Raw genomic sequence first — 12,724 nt, 5'->3', positions numbered from 1 at the left:
TATATATATATTTCTTCATGAAAAATATATTTCTTCATGAGATATATACATGTATCTCTTCTTGATTATATGTATTTTTTTCACAAGTTTTATATTTTCCATGACATGTAATCCTTTATGGCTTCTACAACTTGTTTTTCTTGTAAATGAAGTTATATATATCTTTGCAACTGACCCTCCTAACTGCTCCATTGAGCCCATCAGTGATAGCTGCTCTCCGAGAGACCTCTCCATAGCTCCTCACACCACCAATGAACAACGGCTGACGAAGGTTCAACTGTGAAGCCCCAGGCTAAACAACAAAATAAGCACAATTATTATTTTAAACATTCACATAAAATGAGACGTGGATTCTTCAAACTTCATGAACACACATAATGCCTTGGTGAAAATAATATCAAAGAATTAAGTGGAGGTTACAGCTTAGAAAAAAAAAATCACATTGGTGTCATCTATTCATTTCATTCACAGACAATATTAAACTTTACATAGGACAACATATTTATTTATGTACTGTGCAATGTAGAAAAGAGGTAAATCTATAATATTGTGTGCTTTGTTTATGATTATTAAATGTAAAATTAGTGTTTCATCATTTCATTGCTTAATCACATAGATAGAATCTCACAACAGTACAGTTGTATACGGGTTCAAATGATTTCTTCTTTTAAAGTGATACCAAAGGATAGAGCCTGCAAGTACGACTGCTTATACTTTATGGAAAGTTATCATTTTTAATATTCTTGCAATTGAAAAGAGGCAAGTAAGAAAGAAAAACAATTGGGAAGAGAGGACGACGTCATTCAATGAACTAAGATGTTTAGTTGTGCTAAAGCCAGGGTAATAATCTCCCTCTGTGCCTCAGAATAGTTTACTAGATCAATGGCACAATACAAATGCTGTAGTATTATTAGTATTATTATTCTTTCTTGAATTCTGAGAGGAAATGTGAGTATCTTTCAATGTCAGAGAGATCCATTAAGTGAGATGAAATTAGAGCTACATAAAAGTTTACAATAACAGGTAGGTATGTGGATGGTTGAGCGTCTTTCAGCAAGATTTCCTAGAACAGTTCTGTTCAGTACACTTGCTGGAGGATACACAAGAGTCCTTCTTACTACATGGTGCTTGTATATATTTCTAGCTGCTCCACCATGCAAATCTACCAACCTCTCGTAAGAGGTGAGATTGACTTACCGGTGATGTTCCTTTGACTGGTGGTAGGTCGTTGAGGATCATCTCTCCACTCTTACCCATCCTGATCACTCTCACTGCATGCCATTCATTCAGAGCTAGCCTGTCAACACTCCTGATAGAGAGAACATGAGAAAGAGAGAGAGAGGGAGAGAGAAGAAAGGGAGAGAGAGAGAAAGAGAAGGAGAGAGAGGGAAAGAGAAAGGGGATGGAGAGAGAGAGAAAGGGGGTGGAGAGGGAGAAGATGGGAGAGTAAGAGAGAGGGAGAAAGGGAAGTAGGGCCAGATACAGATAGAAAGAGATGGAAAGGGGAAAATAAAGGACAAACAGAGACAGAAAAACAAATACAGAGGGGGTAGGAAGAGATGATGAGAAGAAAATGAGAGAGAGAGGAAGAGATGGAAAATGACAAGATAAAACAAAGTTAAGAATATAAAACAAAACAATACAATTTGATTACTTTCTATTTTATTTTCTTATGATTCAGACTTGTAAAAACATTCAACCAAATCTGGAGACATTTTCTCGACTACTGTAAAACCTCACGCATGTACCTTTTTTATGGAGAATTTTGAACAAACATATAAAAACTTAATTTCCATTTTGATACTTTTGACTAACCATAATCTTTTAGGGGAAAAACATATTTAGAAATCAATATGACACTTACATTTTCTGTTTTCATGAATATTCAATTTAACTCTCTTTTTTTGTGTAGAGGAAGAGGGGGATTAACTATTATACAAATAATACACAGCAGTGAGGGCATTGGTAAAAAATCACCCATATAAGGTACCTCTGGAACAGTCTAACACGTCCGAGGCAGTAGCCGAGGGTGTTGGGACTGTTTGAAGGTACCGAGTGTGGGTCATTTTTACTAATTCCCAAACAAAATGATGTGTATTATTTGTTTTATAAGATTATATTTGATTTGATTTATAAAATGATGTTTTATAACTTGATTTGGATAATGACCGGTCATTAGAATTGGATAATGATGGGTCATTATCCAAATTACGTGTTAGGCAAAATAAATGCCTGGTCACGTGTACGCTTTCAACCAATCATTTGATCAGGATCCACGTCATCATCTTATAATATCTTTTACTGCCCTTTACAGGTATGTAAACTGAGTCTCGATAGTATCCTTACTTGATCTCAGCAATGCTAGAACCCAGATCATATCTGAACTCCAGATAGCCATCCCTCATGTTGAGAGAGATGAAATCCCCCCTACCATCAGCGGTCTGTCCGTTGTAGAATATTACTCCATCGGGTGAGGAGGTTAAGAACTCTACATCGATGACGGAATCATCAGGCATCATCAGGGAGGGAAGCTGCATGTAGGAATTGCCGGCAAAGCCCGGAACCACAACCTTGTTGATTTCTGCAAGTGACAACAAAGAAAGCATTTGAGATATTGCAATGTAGGTTTTATTTCATCTCAATTAATATATTCAAAATGAGAACGTAGTTGACAAACATTTAAAAGAAGTTGGTAAAATAAAATACCACCGTGTCACATGTCTCCCATCCTTCCCTCTGGTACCCACCCAATGGGAGCAATCTCAAGTAACTCCTATCCCTAAGCCACACCCAGCAACCATTGTAGATGAAAGATTAAGACCCCTCCCTCCCTCTCACCTTCAGTACACATGTCTCCCATCCTTCCGTCTGGTACCCACCCAAATGGGAGTAATCTCAAGTAACTCCCATCCCTAAGCCACACCCAGCAACCATTGTACAAGAAAGATTAAGACCCCACCCTCCCTCTCACCTTCAGTACACATGTCTCCCATCCTTCCGTCTGGTACCCCCCAAATGGGAGTAATCTCAAGTAACTCCCATCCCTAAGCCACACCCAGCAACCATTGTACAAGAAAGATTAAGACCCCACCCTCCCTCTCACCTTCAGTACACATGTCTCCCATCCTTCCGTCTGGTACCCACCCAAATGGGAGTAATCTCAAGTAACTCCCATCCCTAAGCCACACCCAGCAACCATTGTACAAGAAAGATTAAGACCCCACCCTCCCTCTCACCTTCAGTACACATGTCTCCCATCCTTCCGTCTGGTACCCCCCAAATGGGAGTAATCTCAAGTAACTCCCATCCCTAAGCCACACCCAGCAACCATTGTACAAGAAAGATTAAGACCCCTCCCTCTCTCTCACCTTCAGTACACATGTGTCCCATCCTTCCGTCTGGTACCCACCCAAATGAGAGTAATCTCAAGTAACTCCCATCCCTAAGCCACACCCAGCAACCATTGTACAAGAAAGATTAAGACCCCTCCCTCTCTCTCACCTTCAGTACACATGTCTCCCATCCTTCCATCTGGACAATCACACCTGTATCCCCCCTCTGGTAGAGCTACGCAGGTAGACTCCTCATGACACATGTGACCCTCGCACTGGTCTACTAGAACATCTCCACAAAGTGTGCCTAAAACAAAGAAGAGAACAAACATTTCAACTTCCACGTAACTTGCTCATGTTTTAATCTGCTTCATGAAAAGGTGCAATAGAGATGTTTTGTATTATTATGAAGTGTTCAATCTAGATATATAACATGTACATAGTCTCAATATATACCAATTTTCACAAAGTATTAAAATGATATGTACAAAGTTTTAATATAATTAATTTTTTACAAAGGGTTCAAATGATTTGTAAAGAGTAGCAATATACATGAAATTCAAAAGCATGGTGATGTACATGTAACGTAGTGAGGAAGAAGTAGAATTTCATTAAGCAAGGAACTTGTGATGTGTACACCTGGATGGATGTATAATACATTGTACATGGTGTCAAAGGTAGAATCTAACAGCAATGTCATACATCCACAGCTTTTTAGTTTTCTAAAATTTCATAGAATTCAAAAGACCTAAAAGTAAAGACCCTTCTCCCAACTATAAACGTCCAATCTGAACCTTTTAAATATCAATATTGAAATCCACTATATTTTATGTCTTTTAAATTATATTTTGTTAGGTAAATTTTGCTTTTGGGTAAATTTTGCACTATTACATCACTGAAAATGAATATAAATCATCAACCTCCCTACACGTCTGCTATAAACTACCCCTATTTCTAATATGGACTCACCAAAGAAGTCTCCTTGACATATACACCTGTATGACTCTGCATTGAGAGCCTCACATAGTCCATTGTTAAAACAGGGCATCTCTTTGCTCTGGCAGGGATCGTTACCACACTCTCCAACATTAGCACCATATTCCACAGATGAGCCAGATGAAGAAATATCCAGTTCTTGGCTGTTGATCTCCACGTAGCGAATACAGCCGACGAATCCTTGGTTTGTGTTTGCTAGCCGCAGGCCTCTGTGCGTGGGAATAGAACATTTTGAAGAATTATTCAAACAAAAGAAATTGAAATAGCATAGGGGCAGACTTTCCTTCATAAATGTGTGCAGTCCTCTGTGCGTGGAAATATGTTTTGAAGAAATGATAAAAGCTAAAAAGAAAGGCTTTCTTTAGCATACTTAATGTCTAGTGGCAATGACAACTTATCAAGCAGGTAAAGGATCCTTGAATGGATGTTTTATATTGCAGATGACTACAGCCAGTCTTTGTGTACATGTTTGTGAGGATGCCTCTAGCAATATTAATGTACCCTTTCAAAGATATCATAATTGGGCAATTCACAATATATCTTCATTCAGCAATTTCTTACACTATTCAAAGTCCTTACTTCAACTCTGGATCAAAACCATACCTAAACCTAACCTACATGTAAAACTAGATTGCAATCCTATCTCGTACCTTACATGTAATAGCTGAGCATGGACCAAATGTCTCTATAGAAAATGATTGATCACCCTTTCTGATACATAACATAAACATTGCATGCTAAATTGAAATATATTCTCTGATATATTACATAACATGAACTCACACTTCTGGAGGTACTGCGTATCCAATAAAGAGATCCTCGCCAAGGTTGAGGGCGCCAGACACGCCCTCGCTGGTCCCTGTGACTTCTGGTTCACCGTCAACACTCAGGCTACCTTCCCGCCGGCTACGGTACGCCCTTAGACGGTGCCAGGTCATGAGTTGAAGGTCGACAGTGCTTGTTATGACAACAGGTTCGGCTGAGCCAAGGTCAAATCTTGGGAAGAGAAAGGTCAAGGTTAAAGGTCAGATCTATAAGGATCAGCAGCTCACACTTTTATGAAATTATTATACGTAAGCCTTCAGAAATATAAAGCTATTTTGACACCCAGGGATAGCTATGTTGTTTATATATTGCAAATTTTCTTATTTATAGTAAAGGTGAATAGAAAACTTGAAATGATCAATGTGCTTTGAATATTCAGATTACATAGGGAGTACAGTAGGCAGTATTATGAGTGCACCTGTTCATATTTCAAGGAACATAATGGCATTTTGCATCACTCTAGACAAGAAAGTTGATTGACTGGATCTATTTGTTGTACTCTTTGACATTCCATATAAAGTAGATATCTTCTCTGAGTATCTCTCACCCATTGGTATTCATGGTATAAAGAATTATATCTATACAGGGGTTATTTGATAATTTCATTAAAAAATAACTTTTTGCTTCTAATCAACCCATCCTTGATTGCCAAAATTGCCAGCCAGAATTCCAGCAAGAATAGGTTACCGGTAGATATCATTATATGTTTAAATATGATAATACATATATTATTATGCATGACTATCATGAATGTTAACTATAAGAATCTAAATATACCACAATACCTGTTGACTACATACATGTATTTGGTTCATAGGTGTTAGCTGCAGTTAAGACCACAGAATACATATATTTCATGCTTTGCTTTGATAACTACATCAAACATATTTCACATTATTTTACTTTTTTTGTAACAAAAGAACACTGACATACATTGTCCATAGATGCTAATGCAAATCCCAGATACCATTTATTTATTTAAAATGCAGCTTTTAAGAATGATTTAGGCAATTATATTTACACAATCAAACCAATTTCTTTTTGTGTACAGAATAATCCACCACAGATTATCCTTACAAAGGTCTTTCACAATAATATAATATATATATCCAATATATAATATAAATTAGTGCTTGTTTAGTCTCCTCATAATGAATAACTGCGAATAAGTGCATAATAAAGTTATCCCAGAACTGTGACAGACTGTGCTCACCATCAGCAAATAAACCCATGACAAAGAATATCATATTGTTAGGAGTTGCCAATTATAAAGGTTGTTAGTAAGTTACAATTATTTGAGAGAAGCTCTTGTAATCTCTTTCATATGAATCCTTCTCACCTTATATTAAACAGAAATATCATATTTACAAAATATTACATATATGGAGAAAAATGATAGATACTATAAATAAAAAAGAAGAGATTTTTGTTCAATAAACCCAGTCATTTCCCTATTAGTTCAACCAACAATAAGACATCAAATCAATGTAATCAATATGAGCCAAACACATTACAAACTGTGAAAGTTGATATAAATGCTCAAATCAAAGCTAGTATCATCAATTACAATGATACAAAGATAAAAATCTTGCATCAATTACCCTCGGTTACCAGATGTGGGGTATTTTCAATGATATTTCAGTGATTGTGCTTTTGTACTCAGACACATGAATTTACAAATATATACAGCTACTACATGTATATAAACTAAATATCTTATGCTTTTTTGATAGGTAATATATGATAGTGACAAGTTTTCACACAAGAATATGTCAAAGAATTTCATGCAGGCTTGAAGATTTGTTCAATACAAATGAATTAAAAGGAAACAATAATATATATATATATATATATATATATATATATATATATATATATATATGTTGATCAAAATTAAACTATTGGATGTGAAGATCATTTGATGATGGCAAAAGAGCTCTAAAGTTATGTCTGGTGATACATCAGACTCAAACATAATGATCATTTGTCAATTATTGTTTATCTGTTAAAGAGAGTAAAAAATATAGAGTAAACAGAAAGTAAAAATAGAAAGTAAGCCTAGTGCAAACATTGAGAACTACTTCTTCTAACACACTGTTAGTCAAATATTGTAAATATTCTATCCAATAAATTCAGTTTTTCATAACCATAATTTTCTCATTCTTTAACATATCACAACTTGGAAATCATGCAGAATGTATTTCTAATCAACAAGGAAATGTCTTCATTAGTAGAAACAAATGGAAGAAAGAGGGCTTTATAAAATGCATATGTCACAGATGTTGTGGAAAATGTGAGATTATTCTATTTCATTTAAATGCAAAAAATGTTCAAATTTCTATCCTAGAAGAATAATACATGCATGAGGAATCTACTTATCCTACATATGGTTCTTTCTATCACAGATGAAGAGAAAGTTTGCTACATGAACCCACACTTTAAAACACAATCTAGACGGTCCTATGATATCATGCTAATATGTTCTTATTTTGCTAAAACAGAGACCACAACAACATATCAGTGGGATAAATCAAACATTGAATTATACATGGAGGACGGTTTTTGCAACAAGGGAGTCCACTTTGTTTGACAGTTACAGAAGCTAAACTTCTGGGCTTTGTCTTACTAAGAGTTGATATCAATCGCAACTATGTACATAAGAGATAGGAGGAGACTGATTTGGATCAATCGCAACTCTTTGTAAGACAGGGCCCTGGGCTCATATTCACAAAACTTTACGAAGCCTAGCTGTCAACTATGCACTATAACCTATTGAATTGCATACCTGCCAACCTGAGACAAGAGAAATTAGGAGTAAATTTTTCCGGATGGACTACGAGGTCGCGAACCACCGAAGGATTGGGGTAGTAGCCCGTAGATTGGGGGGGGGGAACTAACGATCACGTTCGGGCTGCGCTGTGTATATCTTCTATGAGCGCGAGCGCGGATGTCGGCGTGATCTGGTTATCAGTGCTGTGTTATGCTTTAGTCTTATACATACATACATATTGGTATTTATTAAGCGCCTTTACATGAACATGCTCAAGGCGCTTTACATTTCGAAATACAAACATAATAGTTATATACTCTCCAAGTGCATTACACTCTAAAAAAAAAAAAAAAAAAAAAAAAAATAATAAATAAATAAATAAATAAATAAATAAAAATTAAATTAAATTTTAAAAAATCTGAGTTTTGAGGCATGCATTCGGAATTCGGAGTTGGTATGAAAAATGCGGAGGAACTCCGCCTAAATCGGGGTGGTTGGGAGGTATGGAATTGGTTGACAACAAGGTTAGTCAGGTTTAATGAATAAGAAACCAGTTTTTAAACTTAAATTTCCACTGGAATGTGAGAAAAACCTACTTTTTATTTCAATTCATATTATGCATTTAAATAAAAAATTAAATTCAATGAAAAATGTTATGTTGCACTGTATATTCATCTTTCATTGCCATTGACAAAACCCTATTATCAGTAATTAAAGCTAAAACTGAATAGGTTCATCTATGACCTCATTAAATCACTGCCATGCTCATAAAACATGCAAAAAAGCATCACCATAACGAAGCTTGTGCATTGCTGGAGATAAAAAACAACAACAACATACTATGAAAACAAGTGCAACATTTTTTGCTGGTTTGCACACGCAAAAACAAAACAAAACCAAAAAAAGAAATGAACTGAAACAAAACCATGCAGTATACAGAATAACAAAAGGAAAGACGTAAAGAGAGTGTGTATACAATGTAAGCGAACGGCATATATACACATGTAATGGTGCATTGCGATGGTTAATAATGATGTGCGTATAGCGAGATGAAACAAATTAGTTGAAGTCTTTGGGTTTTTTATATTTCCCTGTAAGCTGGGAAAAATAAACTTCCTTGATGCCTGTGAAGGCAACAGAAAGTTTGAGTATTTCCCTTCTCACTCAATTGAGTTTGCCAAAGAAGACTGGGTCACATGATTTCACTCACCCATTTGATTGGTCAGTAGCAAGGAACCTAAATTAGGAGAAGATACAGAATAATGAACCATAGCGTGGTCATATTTTTATCTTTCTTCTCCACAGATTCCAGCATTAAACATGGTGAAATCATTGAAATATCTATAAAATGACCCATACTTTTCCAGTTTTTCCACTGTGGCTTGCGATTGTAAAATTGATTAAAAAATTTGAAATTACCAATGCCTCTGTTGAATATTCACATAGGGAAGAGACTTTTTGCAAAATATTATTAATCAATGGTTCTACTTTTCAACAATTTTTCTTTTTTTCAAACAAAATAGTTTCAACTGGGGTTGGTTTCTCTACAAGCTGAACTGGCTAAAATTATCTAAGCCTGGAATTAAATGAATAAATCTGACTCTGGAGGTTAAAGGGAAGTTACTTTTTTTGTTTTTAGAATCGGGGGCCTATGAACATTTTTGGAGGGGTGACCTAAGGGTCAAATTATTTGAAGCAGTATTGAAGCCTAAATCAAGCGTGTAGTGTCTTGTTGCAGCAGTGCCAGAAAGGAAGAAGTGAAATCTCGTGTTTAGAACAAATTTTAAAAGAAAAAAATTGAGATCAAGTTTACAGTATAGACATCTGAAAGAGGAAAACACAATGTATTCAACATTACAAAAACAATGAAATTACAACAAACAAATTGTGATAAAATCAAATTATTGATACATATCTGTTACTATAAAATCATTCTAAACTTGAGATTAATAGAAAGAAATAAGAGGAATTTCAATTCCAAGTTAAGAACTAATTATACTGTTAAAACTAAAATGCAGATCTAAAAGCCTCTCTCAAAATAAATCATAAATAAAATCATCTTTCATTGCAAGATTAAAGCTTAACATGATAAAGCTATTAAAAATAAATAAAAGCCTTTTTTTGCATTATCTATTCATGCTAAAAATAGTCAAGAAACTAACTAGAATTTTAAATATCCTGAGAGAGCTTGCATATCAGCACCTTAAAATCAAAGGACATGCACCAAACCAAAAACATTCCTAGATCAAAAACCAATCTGAACAGTCCCCTCATGCACCAAGAGAATCAAAATGTTGAAGAAAAATTAATTACACTTCAAACTTGAAAACTGTCATAATGATTTTGTCAATTGCGACTGTGAATCATATTTCTAATTTCATTGAACATATTGAACATTTAATGGGTGAGAAATCTACATTCACATACAAATAGATGGAATGTTTTTCTCTGTTATTTACCCATTTGTGGAAGAAAACAGAATTTGATGCTATACCAGAAGATAGAAATGTCATAAACACCTTGTATGACAGACACTACATGAAGGACAAACATGTTGAGAACACTGAATTGTGATATCAGAATGTTTCTTATCTCTGATGGCTTACATACATGGAGGTACATGTACATATGCTGAAATGTCATGCTAATGAATCCAATTTTTTTATGCACTTAATATCTGCAGGAATTGAAATTTATCTACTTCACTTTGAAAATATATAGTATAACTTGAAATCGGAAGAGCAAATTAAGACATGAATATTTTTTATATTTGTGCATCACAAATATAAAACACTACATTCAAATTCTATTGACAGGAAAGAAAGCAAATTGCTAAAGACAAAGACTTGGTATTAAAATGTTTTCATTTCCAAATTATGAAAATTTCATTACAACAAGGTCGATTTATCAGGTGCATTATGTTTATAAGCCATCAAAGAGTTATGAAAAATATGCCTTCATAGATAGCATCACAGAAAAAACAGAATGAATTAAAAATTCAACATAAATGACATAAGACATTATGTTTAGCTCTTGAAACACTCACCTAAACTCAACCTGGTTATTGACAATCGCCAATGAGATAAAGTCTCCGTTTCCCTCCGCTGTCTGGGCCTCATAGAGGAGCACACCCTCTGTAGCACCGGGTTGGAATTCAATAACGATCTCAACCTCCATGAACGCATCCATCTCAGGGTAGGCAAGGTACGAGTCCCCGGCAAAGGAAGGCGTAGTGAAGGTCACGACTACAAGAGGGTTAAAGGTCAAAGGTGAAAGAACCGGTTATTAATATGTGTTTTACTATGATACAAATGGAAACAATCAGCCTAATCAACAACAGCAAAGAAAAAAGAATTTATATCTGTGCCCTGTTAAAATTATAATGAGTTGTAGGGAGGCCATTTTGTAAAGAAGAAATATTTCATCCATTAGTTTAAAGACATGGCCTTCATGCGCCTATTACAATTAAATTACATCAATGCTATTGATGTGATGACATGGTTATATAATTTATATACATGTACATTCATACATAAAGTAAATAGGTCGATGGAGAGAGGGGAAGAGGAGGAAAGGAGAGGAGGAGAGATACAGAGTATTAGAAAATAAAGTATGGGGTGATCTTCCTGGTAGGTCACTCCATTAGGTCAAGGATTGTAAGCCCATATACTTGACACTTTTTGATACATATGTTGACACAAAGAAACTATCTTCACTGATAAAAAACGGACCTTCTTTAAAGCCTGGAATGAAAACAGCAATCTTTTCAATTGAAATCTGTGTCATGAAATATCATGAACATCATCATCAGCACCATTACTATTACCATCCTAATCGTCATAATTACCATCACCATCATCTTCAAATGCACACTAGTCCATCTTTGTCAAGATGATCTCCAGGTGGGTCACTCCATTTGAACAGGGGTTACATTGCAAAAAGTTTCACCCTCCTCAACATCTATACATGTAACAAACCTAATTTGACAGAGGCAGTAAGTGAAAAATTAGACCAATTTTACGCAGCTTCCTCCTCCACCTTCCCCGTCTTTTCATCCTCATCATCTCCATCCTCTCTATCACCATTAACACCTACCTTCCTTACACACTGGTCCTTCTTTGTCTAGGCAAGGACAGAAACACCCTACTCCAGTAGCAATCTCGTTATTCTGACAGGTTCTACCATGCTGGCATGGACTACTATCACATCCCATGACACATATCAACATCAAAATCATCATCCTCACTATCATCATCTTTATGTTCATAATTAAAATCATCATCATCACTATAAAAATCTTTATGTTCATCATCAAAATCATCATCATCATCACAAACATTATCATCATATTCATCATCTTCATCATCATCACAAACATTATCATCACATTCATCATCTTCATCATCATCACAAACATTATCATCACATTCATCATCTTCATCATCATCAATGTTTCTCCTCCTCCTCCACCTCCTCTATTTCATCATTATTGACATCCTCATCACCCTGTAAACCTACCTTCATTACACACCGGTCCTCCCTTTCCTAGAGGGCAGATACACCTGAATCCTGGAGCTATCTCATCATTCTGACAGGTGCCTCCATGTTGGCATGGACTACTATCACATCCCAGGACGATGGTCACAATGGTTGTTGTAGGCAGGACCGAATCTAGACGTTCAAAAGGTGGTTGTATGTAAAAATTAAAAAAAAAAATTCTTATAAAAATACTGTCATCACAAGCTTATGAGAAAGCAAAATCTGAATAAAAAGTCACCTCCTGTCTCTGCTATGGGTGGAA

At 35.5% G+C, this 12,724-nt stretch overlaps 1 protein-coding gene across 4 annotated transcripts in view; it reads right to left on the bottom strand.

Moving 5' to 3' along the window:
- Positions 1-12,724, bottom strand: part of LOC586604 (agrin) — a 61,354-nt gene that overhangs the window by 8,378 nt on the left and 40,252 nt on the right. For 3 of the 4 annotated variants that reach the window (XM_030987222.1, XM_030987225.1, XM_030987223.1), the window contains 9 exons: positions 12,442-12,594; positions 10,970-11,168; positions 9,134-9,160; positions 5,112-5,324; positions 4,302-4,537; positions 3,502-3,639; positions 2,347-2,581; positions 1,198-1,309; positions 176-292 (listed from right to left, as the gene is read on the bottom strand). In XM_030987222.1, coding sequence (XP_030843082.1) covers positions 176-292; positions 1,198-1,309; positions 2,347-2,581; positions 3,502-3,639; positions 4,302-4,537; positions 5,112-5,324; positions 9,134-9,160; positions 10,970-11,168; positions 12,442-12,594 — 1,430 coding nt within the window. The remainder of the gene's footprint in view (positions 1-175; positions 293-1,197; positions 1,310-2,346; positions 2,582-3,501; positions 3,640-4,301; positions 4,538-5,111; positions 5,325-9,133; positions 9,161-10,969; positions 11,169-12,441; positions 12,595-12,724) is intronic. The other variant, XM_030987224.1, reaches the window with a different exon arrangement.

Source organism: Strongylocentrotus purpuratus, unplaced genomic scaffold, assembly GCF_000002235.5.
Source record: "Strongylocentrotus purpuratus isolate Spur 01 unplaced genomic scaffold, Spur_5.0 spur5_scaffold_16, whole genome shotgun sequence".
Taxonomy (NCBI): Eukaryota; Metazoa; Echinodermata; class Echinoidea; order Camarodonta; family Strongylocentrotidae; genus Strongylocentrotus; species Strongylocentrotus purpuratus.
The sequence above is the reverse complement of the archived record's forward strand: the minus strand, read 5'-3'. Positions and strand labels throughout refer to the sequence as shown.